Consider the following 13,493-nt stretch of genomic DNA (forward strand, 5'->3'; position numbering starts at 1 on the left):
GAGAAATAATTATTCTTTAAAATTCACATGAAAGGCTGTATCCAGTTGCCACTTTCTGAACAATGTTTAATTTCAGAAGCATTATGTAAGACAAAATGAAACTGGGGTATCATTATTCTATCAGTGTTAGGTCAGTAACATTTTGTCAGTGTTATTCTCTTTTTGAAAAGTGCAGGCAAATTCCTTTCCTCTCCTCTCCTCTCCTCTCCTCTCCTCTCCTCTCCTCTCCTCTCCTCTCCTCTCCTCTCCTCTCCTCTCCTCTCCTCTCCTCTCCTCTCCTCTCCTCTCCTCTCCTCTCCTCTCCTCTCCTCTCCTCTCCTCTCCTCTCCTCTCCTCTCCTCTCCTCTCCTCTCCTCTCCTCTCCTCTCCTCTCCTCTCTTCCCTTTAGTTTCCACTGCTTCCCCAGCACCCTACTGAACCTTTTGCATGGCAGCCACTATAACTACAAATGTAGTTATTTTTAAGATGACTGTAACAAATAAATTGAAAAATGTACAGAATGAACTAGAGCTGGAAAAGGGATCAGTCCCTTCAGAGCCAAGATAATGGTTAGAGCCAACATTCTTATATCCTGAAACTGCTTTCTCATAGCACAGACACTGACAATGTCAAAGGTATCATTCTTGAAATTTGCCAAAATATTTTCCAATAACATTTTACCACATAATTTTCTTAACTTTGAGTTGTCACAATGCTGTATTCCTCAAACTGCATACCAAACCCTGAAAGCCCAAGTGAAGAGTGCAAGCTAGGGCACAGCTTCTATAAAATGAAAAAAATGCAGTTATTTCTCTGCTAATGAGATTTGAGTAATATAATAACATGCTGCAAAGTAGTCTTAAGGGGCTAGAGGCAAAGAAAATTCTAATTAACTACATGGAAAAAAAATCTTCTAAATGGAAGTGGTGAAGCACTGGAATTGGCACACAGGCAGGCTGGGGTACCTCAAACCTCAGAGACATCCAAAAGAATATTGGCCAAGACCCTGAACAACCTGACCTGGCTTTGAAGTTGGCCCTGCTTTGGGCAGGGAGATGGGCAATATGACTTCCAGAGCTCTGGGCCAACCTCAGTTACTCTATGGTTCTAGCAAGCTGGCTCCCAGCTGCTGCAGAAAGCCAAACCCAGTGCTTCATTTCAGACAGTAACTCAGAGTGAAGGTACAAAGGGACTCCAGGGAGGATAATATAAATCAAACTATCCCTGGGTAATACAGTGATGGCAAAATACCCACTGAAAGCAGTTACCCATTGGCCTTCCCCTTTAGAAGGGGCAGGGTATTGGTGAGTTGTGTGGCTCAGCTCTGCTGGTTTACTGTCAGGTTGATACTCTGAAGAAGTGTTTTTTTAAAAATCACCTTTTGCAGGGATTATTTTTACCCTTCAGAAACACTCACCATACCAGAGAACCCTGCTGTATCAAAGGAGGACAAATCCACCACTCACAGCAAGCACTCCCTGAGAGGGCAGCAGAATACATGATGTACAATCAAAACCTTCCTGTGAGGCGGACGGAGAATCAGAGGCCACCACTGTTTACAGGGACTCTGTCTGCTTTGAGCTCTACTAACACATTTATTTTTGCCATGTAATGCTCCTGATTCCTGCTAAAAATAAATTACTGCTCTGTGGAACAGCAGACTTATGTTGCTGTCATTGCTTAATGCTTTCAGGATAGAGTTAATCTTGTCCTGCTCTTCCTGTTTATTCAGTACATGGCATGTTTTTCTCCCTTATTTTCCCCTTTCCTAGGCTTTTCTTTCCATTTTCAAAACTTGTAGGGTTCTTCTATTTATTTTGTTTTCCACTCTAGATTGGTATGGCAGCATGCCAGGTGAAAGTGCTTGATCTGTACACGTAATTTTGAGACAGGTTTTATGAGTGGCTGCTCTTTTCAGCAGGCACAGGAACAAAATGGCATTTCTGAAGCCCTGTGTACAAAGATATTGTAAAAGTGTTAGGCAGTCAGGGGGTATACAATCAATTGAAGTATTATCCTGTATTCCTGAACAGGTTTTCAGTAAAACTGAAGCAATAAAATATTTATACATTAGGTTCAAGAACTTATTTAAACTAGAAGCCTATTACAAACAACTGATTTAAAATGAAAATGGATTTTGATGATCTGTAATGCAGGTTCTCTGGAAATGAGTGTAGAAAGCCTTAGAAAGCCTTAGGGTAACTACTGCAGCATTTCAGCTGCTGTGATTATGCATAGCTGACTGCCAGTTCTGCAAGGCAGAATCACACACTGTCAGCAACAGGCACAGCAGACAAGAATTGGTATCTACTGTTACACTCTGATGATAAAACTTCTATCCAGGGAAACAATGATACCTTAAAAGTAATTGCTTTTCCATCAGTCCTTGAGATAAAATGTTAAACACAGAAAAATATGACCAAAAACAAACTGTTGCTCAAAGTGAAAAAAAAAAAAAAAAAAAAAAAAGTATGGGCAGCAGCAAGATGTAGAAAAGGAAAATCTAACTTTCCAGTCAGATTGCAACACCGAACTTCTGGCACACCAGCAAACTCACACCAGCTTGAGGACCAACATGTCAGCCAACCTTTAGCATTTTGCCTTTCGTTGGTGGGATTTATATGGTACTGCTAAGGCCAAAGTCTGTTCTCAGTATTTTAAAAATCAAATTCTGTCTTTTGTTCAAGGAGGTATGTGGTATCAATAGTATATTGAGATGTGGAGCCACAGCTTCCAAAACCAGGTCTAAAAGTAGGTCCTCTGCTGGCCTTAAATCAGGAAGAAAAAGGGATGAACAAACTAAATAATCAGGGAGGTAATGCCAACCTTTCGATATCACAACACATTTTTGGGAGTTGAACTCATGGTCACAAGATGTTCCGAACAGTAACACTGTTAAATGATAATTATTTTGTGGAGTTTTTTTTCCCTCAGTAGGCAGCAACATCCTCTTCAGAAGTCAAAGATGAATACACTCTACAAACCCTGTACTTCCAACCAGAAATAGGTGGTGAGCAGTGGGGGCTCTGCCCCAATCCATTTCTGTATATTTACTGATATGGGTATCACTCAAACACATCCAGGCACAGGTCTATCTTCCCACAGTCTTTTGCCTTGTGATGCAGAAAAAAAAGCTTTAATTGTGACATCTTATGTAGTCTTTAAGTACATTTTTAAACTTGGGTGCATTACAGTCACTTTTGCTGCAAGTAGAAAATGATGTAAATGGCTGCTGCTGCAGCACACTCTGACAATCTATTTCTAACTATGTGCTACCATTAAAAAGGGATGTAACTTATTCATCTTCCATGCCCTTTAATGAAACCTTTAATATACAATAGTGTCTGTCAGATGCTTTTTAAATTTTTATTCAAAAATAAGTCTCAAATAGAAGAAGTTGGTGTCCCATTCTGGAGAAACAAATAAATGTCAAAAAGCCACCCAAAACACCAATAAATGAGCATTTTAATATTTTGTGCTTTCAACTACTACTGTGGAAGTCGTGACTTCTTAGGGATGGCATAATCTAATCTTCCTATCTGTTTTTTTTTTTGTGGGGAAGGTCACAGGGCAGTACTTAACACTCTCCTATAAGCCAAGCTGACCTCCTGAGTCTTCTGGGCACAAAGTGCAGGGTTTTTTTTCCTTTGTTTCCTCAACTGGTTTCAGCATACGTCTGTAAACATGATAAGGATGCAAGTATAATAAAAATTTATGCTCTGTTACAGCTGCCTAAGGAATGCTAATTGCAACACTCCACGTTCTAGACAAACATCTGCTGGCAACAACACACAGTAAAGTGGGCATCCCAGCCACCCTGAAAATAGAAAGGCATGAGGGCACGTGCATCTGTGAATGGAGAAAGAGATGAACAAGGAAATCAAAATGTCGACGAATTTATATGCTTTCTGCATTCAAAAAGTGATGTGGAGAATAACGCCGGACCAAAGTATCTTACAAGCAAAACTGAATGCTGCCCTAGAGGTGTAAAAGGGGGAGAGGATCTAAGCCAGGGAAGAGAAAGGGAGGAGTGGAGGCCGCTGCTCCTGCTGTGCTCCTGGGAACGCCAGGGGCTGTGCAGGGGGAACGTTCCCTTCTTCCTCCTTCCATTGCCCTCAAACCATTCCTTGCCGGCAGCGGCAACAGCAAACGCGGCTTTCTCAGCAAAACAGGGCAGAGGTCCCCGGCTGTTCAGCACTCCATGGAATCCCGCTTTGCGTGGAGCGATTATGCTGAAGACAAAACACCAGAGAGCAAATGGAAAACAGGAGAAGACAACGTTGCCGAACCTGCTCCAGTGGCACTTTGCAGAGCTGCGGTGTTAATGTGCTTGGTGACTTCAGGGTGCTTCATCAAAGGTCAAACCCTGCCCTCCCCGCCCCCATTTCCTAGTCTTTAAAATTATTTCAGACTAAAAGTCAAAATGCCCCGCAGAAGTTTTTAGGCATCTTCAGTCTTCTTAGCGGACAGAAGACACCGGTAACCGGCAAACCACCGGGAACCACCTGCAACACCCGCGTAGGCACAGCACGGCAGCCCTCACCGCTGCCTCGGGGCTCTGAGAAGGCGAGTGCAGGACGGGCGGCCCGGCGTGTCACAGGGTGGGCAGGGCAAGGGCAGGAGTGGGCAGGACACGGCAGGAGTGGGCAGGGCAGGGGTGCGGCGGAGCTCGCCCTCCCACCGGCGGTTACCTCACGGAGGGGCAGTTTCGGGTCGTTGCCGCTGCGATGCGGCAGAGGGAGGGCTGAAGGGCGGTGGTAGGGTCCGAGGGATCCCGAGGGGCGGCCGGAGGGCTGTCCCCTCACACACCCTAGGGAGGGAAGGGGCGCTCCACCACCACCCGTGTTATCGCCTTCCCGCGCCATGCACACCCCCAGCGCTTTCCCCCCTCCTCTCTCCTCTCCTCCCCTCTCCTCCCCTCATCTCCATCTCCCCTCCCTCTCCTCTCCTCTCCTCCCCTGCCCCGCCTCGCGCTCCCGCAGCCGCCGCCGCGCCTCCGTGTCACGTGCCCCCTGGCCCTCCGCGGCAGCCAATGGGCGGCGCGCCGCGCGCCGCAGGGCCCTTTATAAGGCAGCGCGCAGCCCGGCCACCCCCGGGCGCGGGGCGGTTGCGGCAGCCGAGGGGTTCGGGAGCTGCGGGGGCGTGCGGGCGTCTCGGGCCGCTCGGTCCCTCCAGCCGCGTCCCTGTCCCGCCCGGGGGGCCGGGCTGAGCCGTCCGGGAAGGGGCCAGGTCTGTGCCCGCGTGGCCCGGGGCGGAGGGAAGGAGGGAGGAAGGAAGAAGGGGTCGTGCGGCAGGGGAGGGGCGGCCATGTCGGGGCCGCGCGGCGCCTGAGGGGGTAACGGTCTCCTCCGCGGCGACGCCCCAGAGCTGGCGGGCGGGCGGGCGGCCCCTGCCTGCGGCGAGGGGGAGGGACGCCTCCGTTGTGCCGGAAGGGAGAACAGGGCCGGCGGGGAGGCTCGGTGCCCTGCGGGGCGGTGGTTGTGGGCGCTGGTTACCGAGCTCTCCGGGGCTGCTCCGGGCGCGCCGCTGCGGGGCTAGCTCCCTCCCGTTGCTGGGCGGACGGCGGCTGCGGGCGTCCGCAGACGGGCTGCGGTGCGTATGTGCTTCTGTCTCTGTCGACCCCTCTTCGTGTTGGAGCTCTCCGTCTTCTCTAATAAACTCTCTGCCTTGCTTCTCCCCCGCCCCCCGGGCTTCTGCTTTGTGGATGTTGGCGGCTTCTTGTTGTGACAGGAGAATGTGTGTGTGCCCTGGGCCCAGGCGGATCGGTATGTATCTCGCACCGGCACTCGTTGGATGACCGGGCTCGGGGGTCGGATGGGAACCGGGGAAGGGGCTGCCAGGCTGAGCTGTCTTAGGGCTGAGACTTGGCCGGAGGGAAGGACTAACCGTTCTGTTTGTGTTGAACGCTTCTTGTTCCTTCTCTCCCCCACCCACCGTCATCTCTAGCGGGCTAATTGATTCAGGTTTCTCAAGTGCCTGAAAGGCACATGTGCTAAGTGGCTTTTTCCGAAGCGAGGGGTGTCTTCGGCACGGTTAAGGCAGGTGTTTTGGAGGAATCTGTCAGTACAGCATCGGTTGACTTTAATGCTACAGTTGTAACAAGCCTATATGAAGTAATATTCTATCAGTGTAGTACTACAAAACCCAGTAACTGTCTGACTCATTTTTGGCCATATTATATTTGTAGCCTCAAAAGAAGTATTTGTACCCTGTTGGGGCTTTGGAGAGGTATTTAATACTGGCTTGATTCTAATCTCTTGACAAATCATGATTGGATTGTAAAATTTCTACTTAATTTCTTTTCGCTGCTATCACTTTATCATTCTTGATGAGCTTGGGATCTTAAAGTAATGAGGGCTCATTGGAGTGTTTTGTATTGGGGCATCCATGTTGTGGAGATAAGTGCGAGAGACTTAGGATCATTTCACTTCAGGCTGACACACTTAAAATTTCTCTTTTGCTTTATTAACTACAGTGTGTTAAAGTGGTTATATAAACCAAACATACCTTAAGCTGTCATGGATCTATTGTAAATAATACAGGCATTTGGGGCAACTTCATACAACTTATTGGATTTCTTGTAATATACAATAAAATAATTATTAAATAGCAGCAAAATAGCCTCTGGTTGCACTGCAGAGCCACTAACACCAGTACATTTGTATTTTTGCTTCATCATGGATCAACAGCAAAACTGTCAGAACACTTGTCGTACTATCTGTAGGTCAGCACTGAATGCAAATGCTTAGCAGTCAGGAGAACTTGATTCAGTTTCAGTCTTAACAGGAGAGTGGTGCCAAATCCAAGGTGCTGCTGTAGGCCAGACACTTCTGTAGAACCTTGAGATTACCATTCTGTAAGGAAAATTGTTTTTAAATGTCGTGTGAAAAAATATAAATAACTTACCAAAATAGCTTCTTTATAATTAGAAAGCAGTGAATAGATTTCAAAATCTATATTTGGAGTTGCATCTTACTTCTGTCATGTTGCATGTGTGTGAAGCCTGGGCTGAAAAAACAGACTTTCAGGGAACCAAATGGCTGACAAATTTATTATGCATCTGGAAATCCAAGCCAGTGCACTGTTGCTGCTGTCTGAACAAGTTGGCTGTAGTCCACAGGACTACAACCAGAGCTCTTCCTGATAGATGAACAGCAGACTGGACAGTCTTCATGGCTGTCAGGGGGAGATGTGGGAGAGATCAATGGACAAGGATTTTTGTTAGTGTAAGTCCAGACTGACAGTCATTAATAATAGAAAGCCAGTAGAGTGGTAGAAACATTAATTTACTTTGCTTTCAGCACTTCTGCATCTTGTAAGGGAAAAAATGGCTCCATTCCTGATCATTTTAGAATATCAAGCAAGGTTGGATGGAAGAATGTGACATGTTTCTTTCTCTTGCAACACAGAGAATGGGGTGAAAGCTTGATGTTTTTCCAGGCACTTCTCAGATGATCAGAGTGATAAGAATCCTGTGGCAGAAGCTATGGAAAGCTTACAGAATAGGGTCATTGCAGAATACAGTTTGTCCTCTTTTGCATGATCCTTTAGATTGAGTATTGGGGCTTAATGCATATTTTATAGGGGTTGTGTCTCAACTGAAATAGTGGCATGCCTCCTGGTCTGAAATTAAATATTTTATAATAAAACTTGACCATAAAAGTTGTGAAGAGAAAATTAATTTCCCCTTGTATGTACTTCACATAAGACACTGTTCAGCTTTTTTCCCCACTATGGAATTGTCTTCTATTGTATGACATTATAAAAGACTTCCTGATAATGAGGAATAGTGAAAAAGGGATTTAAGAGGCATGTGTGCTACTGTTTTGTCAGGGTGCATACATAGGGACAAATAAGAGTATGTTAGAACAATCTTCAGAAGAATAAAAAATTACAAGGCAAGTTTTTAGAAGTGGATAAAAGTAGTGAATACTCCTAGATATGAAACTTAATAGTTTATCTTAAAACTGAGCTAACTAGTTTTAAACTATTGTTCAGGGCTCTAATCTAGTCATAGAAGCAAACACAGCTTCCATGTAGTCCATCTGAGTAGCTCTCTAATGCAATTCATAATCCTAAAATTGACTGGTGGTGATGATCTGGTAGGAGAGAAGCATCTGCATTTTATGTCTTGTATTTTTAACTGGCAAGCTAGAAAATTGCGTATGGTGCTGTGGCTGTTTTTTATATGTACACCATGGTGTCAAAGTTTGAAGTTTTGCTTGTGAAAGGGGGGAGAAGAAACAAAACCTGCTGTTGGCTTGTGATTGCATAAAGAAGATGTGCTGCCTGACTTAACATTTCCCTTTATTGTCTAAATCATTTTAATCTTAAACCCAGTCTTGTCATCTCAGAGTTGCTTCTTACTGAATCTTACTGTTTGCTTAATTTCTTCTGCATCATGGAAAGATGGGTTTCTTCCCTGTGTGCCACAGCTGGCTCTGTCAGCTGGGAAATCATCAGGAAAACAAATTTATATAAAATTTCTTAGAACATGGCAACCCTGTAGAGTGCTCCATGCTAACTGTTGTCTTAAGTTCTGTATGAAGTTGCATTGTCTGGATGATGGTTTCACTTCCTGCTTGCTATTAAATGGGTATAAGAGCTAAAATACCTATGCTGAAGCATCTCTTACTCCCTATCTTTCTCAAGACCTGTGAAGCTATGAACTCCATAGAGTGAGCAACTTTGTTAGGGTCTGTCAGTGTCTTCACAGAATTATGGGAAAACCCTGTTAGCTGTCCTGCTAAGTATAGCTCTTCTCTTGTCTTTCAGCAATTCCAGTCCGAAGCTCCAGGCTACCATTGTTGTCTGATGCCATGCCAGCACCAGCTCATCTCTTCCCATTGATTCGTAACTGTGAGATTAGCAGAATATGCAGTACTGTGTGTTACTGCCACCATAAACATCTGTGTTGTTTATCATCTCATTTTGCTCACAGTCACTTCAGATATGCACCTCAGAAGAAATTTGCAGCACTCTGTCGGCCAAAGGAAAACTTTAATCACTTTATTCACAAAGCGGATTATGCTTCAACACCACAGAGATTTTACCTGACTCCTCCACAGGTCAATAGCATTCTGAAGGCAAATGAATACAGTTTCAAAGTCCCAGAATTTGATGGTAAAAATGTAAGTTCTATTCTTGGCTTCGATAGCAACCAGTTGCCTGCTAATGCTCCAATAGAAGACCGGAGGAGTGCTGCCACTTGCTTACAGACAAGAGGGATGCTTCTAGGTGTGTTTGACGGCCATGCAGGCTGTGCTTGTGCTCAAGCTGTCAGTGAAAGACTGTTCTACTATATCGCTGTCTCTCTGTTACCTCATGAGACTTTACTTGAAATAGAAAATGCTGTGGAAAGTGGCAGAGCGCTGTTGCCCATTTTACAATGGCACAAGCATCCCAATGATTATTTTAGCAAAGAAGCTTCCAAGCTTTACTTCAATAGTCTGAGAACTTACTGGCAGGAGCTGATTGATCTCAACACTGGAGAGACTACTGATGTGAAAGAAGCTTTAATTAATGCTTTTAAGAGGCTTGATAATGATATTTCTTTGGAAGCTCAAGTAGGAGATCCAAATTCTTTTCTTAACTACCTTGTACTGCGAGTAGCATTTTCTGGTGCGACTGCCTGTGTGGCCCACGTGGATGGTGTTGACTTGCATGTTGCAAACACAGGTGACAGTAGGGCAATGCTCGGTGTTCAGGAAGAAGATGGTTCTTGGTCTGCGGTTAATTTGTCCTATGACCACAATGCACAAAATGAACATGAAATAGAACGTGTGAAAATGGAGCATCCGAAGTCTGAAGAGAAAAATCTCGTGAAACAAGATCGTCTCCTAGGTCTCCTGATGCCTTTTAGAGCTTTTGGTGATGTGAAGTTTAAATGGAGTATTGAATTACAGAAGAGAGTGGTAGAAACAGGCCCAGATCAGCTGAATGACAATGAATATACAAAGTTTATTCCTCCAAACTATCACACTCCCCCGTACCTCACAGCTGAGCCAGAAGTCATATACCATAAATTACGGCCTCAGGATAAGTTCCTGGTTCTGGCCACAGATGGGCTGTGGGAGACGATGCACAGGCAAGATGTAGCTAGAATTGTAGGGGAGTACCTCAGCGGTGTTCACCATCAACAGCCAATAGCTGTTGGTGGCTACAAAGTAACTTTGGGACAGATGCACGGCCTCTTAACAGAAAGGAGAGCAAGAATCTCTTCAGTGTTTGAAGATCAGAATGCAGCAACTCACCTGATCCGTCATGCAGTGGGTAACAATGAGTTTGGCACTGTAGATCATGAGCGCCTGTCCAAGATGCTTAGTCTTCCAGAAGAGCTGGCTCGAATGTATAGAGATGACATGACTATTATTGTGGTGCAGTTCAACTCTCATGTTATAGGTGCATGTCAAAATGAAGAACTCTGAATTTCATGTAGTGAACTAGTTACCAAAGTTATAACAGTGGCCAGTATGAGCAGCAAATAAAAAACAACCCCACAACAATAAAACCCCTGAGCAAACGAATTGGTTGCTTGCTAGATTGAGTGTATCTTTTGTTCCTGCCTTCCCCCAGAGCTCTAAATACATCAGAAGTGCTATTGACCTAATATAAACTTGAAGAAGATGTCACAGTGTGGGAAAAGGGTTTGTTTGGGGTTTTTTTGGTAATAACTTTGCACTATTGATTTAATGAATGCTGCTAGAACAGTGTCTTGAATTTGGCAGATCTGGATGAGAGAGGGAAGGAGGATAAAGAATTAACTATCAAAGATCTGGCTGTTCAAGAAACAGCCTGTTCATAAATATCTGTAAATATCTACACATTATCTTAAGCGAAAGATGAGTAAAAGGAATATTGTTTAATTCTTATGGGGCTAAATCTTGCAAAGTAGATATTATTGGTTATTTGTGAATATATTGTCTACTGTTTATTCTAAGCCGAAGGTCACTTTAAACAGGCAAGTCTTCAGTGTAACAGAGTTCTCACTTCCAAATTGATAATGTCATTCACTTAAGGATATTTGTCTAGGTGTTGACTTTCAATGCAGGTCTAAGCCATAATCAGTACCTGAGATTATGGTACAGCTTGATCATATTTTATGCATGGTAACTTCTGAACTTCCTGTGCATCAATAGTTTCTTTACTGTGGGTTTCTGCACAGCTTGTAGGGCAATAATGCATTACAACATGCAGTAAGATACCAGATAACTGTGGAGACCTTCAGTTCGTAGTATGAAGAAACTTTCTATCTTTCTAAAAAGTCAGTGTTGTCAAGATTGTGTTGGCTTTCCTAAAGGTCATGTCTTTCATGGACTCCACCCTGTCTGGTGTTACTTGGTAAATAAATTTTCACCTGGAAAGATCAGAAAACTACTGCTAACTTCTTTGTGGCTTTGTAATTTGCACTCATTTTCACTTTGGCTATTTCAGATGGTCATCTGTTGAATGTCTTGCACTTGAACTCTTATTTGTAAGTTAAAAACTAGAAATTACAGAAAAAAAGTATGGCTTGTAAATGTTTTAGTTGGGAAACTAACTAGCATGCATGCATATGTTTAATGGCTTTTTCTAACAACTTCTTCACTAGAATTTCTGTATTTCTGGACAGCTGGTTGTATGCATGTCCTTATGTCCAGAATGCTTTCACAGAGCTGTCTCTGAAATGGGTTTCTCTGGCTCTTTGAATTAAACGATTGGCTGTAACTTGTATCTTAAAGTTGTTGGGCTTGTAACTGTAAAAAGTCAGACTGCCAACTAATTTGTCATCACTGCATCTATTTTAGGTATATACATTGTATACAGATTTATTTTAACCTGCTCAGGCTCAAAACTCAAATGCTGCCTGAAATACCAGCCCTTGACCAGTGTGAGAGAACACATGTAACTTGATTCCTGTGTTCGGGACAACAAGCATAGGTCAGTTTACTTCACTTTAAAAAGCTGTTTCAGTTAAAATACCTCCCTAGCCTTTATCATAGGTAATTAAACCAGCACTTCAAAAACCTAATTTATTTTGGTTAGTTGTTTAACGTGGCATTTTCTACTTAATACAAATTTTGCCGACCAATGCTACTGTTACATAGGGTGCACTCAGTTTAAATAAAGGACCTGTGCAATAGTAAACATTGGCTCTTCAAACTCACAAATGCTACGTGTACTTAGTAGCCTGCAGCTTTAATATCTTTCTTTACCCAACCTTAAATATCAGGAATGGTGTTGTTGTAAGGTGTTAATGATATCTAAGTTTGCATTCAAGATGTTCACAACTCTTTATTTGAAGGAAAAAGTGGAACTCTAAAAGTGCTTAGAAAAATATTGACATTGCTTCTGTGTTTTGATGACTGTCATTAGCTAGGTCAATAGAATTTATGTTCTGTAATTCAAATGCAATATGTATCTAAGCTGGTGCAGTATTTATCTTTCTTTTTTACTGTTAAAGCTCTATTATTACAGATATTGATGTATTTAATCTATGATTATAGGTATGGATTTGGTACAAGTCATAGCTAGAAGAAAGGAACATTAGTCCCATGAATACAACTTTTATTGAGGAAAAGCTGCTTTTTGTACTAAAGATGCAATTGTATGGGGTCAGACAAAAATATTTATGTATTGATGGGAGACTTGCTCAGTATGTATGCAGTGAACAGAAGCAGCATAACTAATTGCCTGCTGAACAGGTGATCTTGAACAATCATCTTTTAGCAGATTTCAATAAAATGTTCAATTATGCAGAAATCCATGTGTACTGGGATTGCTATGGGATATAATAGCTATTCTTTTAGGTCTGGAGTTTATGAATTACTTGTATTTCAAGACTACGTTCGGTTGTGTAGTTCTTGTTATGAATAGACCAGATGGCCAAACAAAGCAAAGTATAAATGGAAACAGAATTAAACTTAAGAGCCTTGAAATGCCGCTGAGAGGCTTGAACCCTGTATCAGTCGTGCTGGTGCTGCCACCCCCTGGCAGCAAGGCTCCATTGTTTCCGTCAGTGTTACTCTGCCTGTGTCCCCTTCATCTCATGATTACTTTAAGGGGCAGTGCTGCAGATAAGGCAGTATAATTTGAGATTAATATGTGGACTGTAGCCTATATAAAGTAATACAACACTTCATAATAATCTAAAATACGTGCAGATGAAAATGGTATAATGAACTGATGGTAAATTAAATAGAAACAGCTCTTCTGTCACAGGCAGAGGATGTTTTGTGTTGTCTACCAAACTTGTTTTATTGCAGAAAGGATGGATATTTTATATGTAAGAGGGGTACTCTGATACTTTTCCAAATAAGGATTTCACAGCTGAAAATGTATGGCTCAACTCAGAAAGCTGGCTAAATCTTGACAGCCAAACAAGCCCTCAAGTTCACCTTTAAATCTTTAAAACTGTTCTAAGTGAATGTGTCTGTAGAACTGTTTAATACCAGGTAAGAGAGGTAGTCAATGCTTCCAACTTATAGGCTGTGTTAGCTCTGTTCCTTTGTGTTTAAAATGGTATGTACATTATA

General features: G+C 43.1%; 1 protein-coding gene across 2 annotated transcripts; it reads left to right on the plus strand.

Annotated features, from left to right (window-relative positions):
• The first annotated feature begins 5,073 nt into the window (after positions 1-5,073).
• PDP1 (pyruvate dehyrogenase phosphatase catalytic subunit 1) lies at positions 5,074-12,720 on the plus strand. 2 transcript variants are annotated; one of them, XM_008502439.2, is made up of 2 exons: positions 5,074-5,744; positions 8,755-12,720. In XM_008502439.2, exons 1-2 carry the CDS (start codon positions 5,684-5,686, stop codon positions 10,404-10,406), a joined length of 1,713 nt encoding a protein of 570 aa, XP_008500661.1. In that variant the 5' UTR covers positions 5,074-5,683; the 3' UTR covers positions 10,407-12,720. The 2 variants fall into 2 exon arrangements, with proteins under 2 accessions (XP_008500661.1, XP_030300051.1); XM_030444191.1 differs by having other exon boundaries at positions 5,081-5,208.
• The last annotated feature ends 773 nt before the right edge of the window (positions 12,721-13,493 follow it).

Source organism: Calypte anna, chromosome 2 (assembly GCF_003957555.1).
Source record: "Calypte anna isolate BGI_N300 chromosome 2, bCalAnn1_v1.p, whole genome shotgun sequence".
NCBI classification, from domain to species: domain Eukaryota; kingdom Metazoa; phylum Chordata; class Aves; order Apodiformes; family Trochilidae; genus Calypte; species Calypte anna.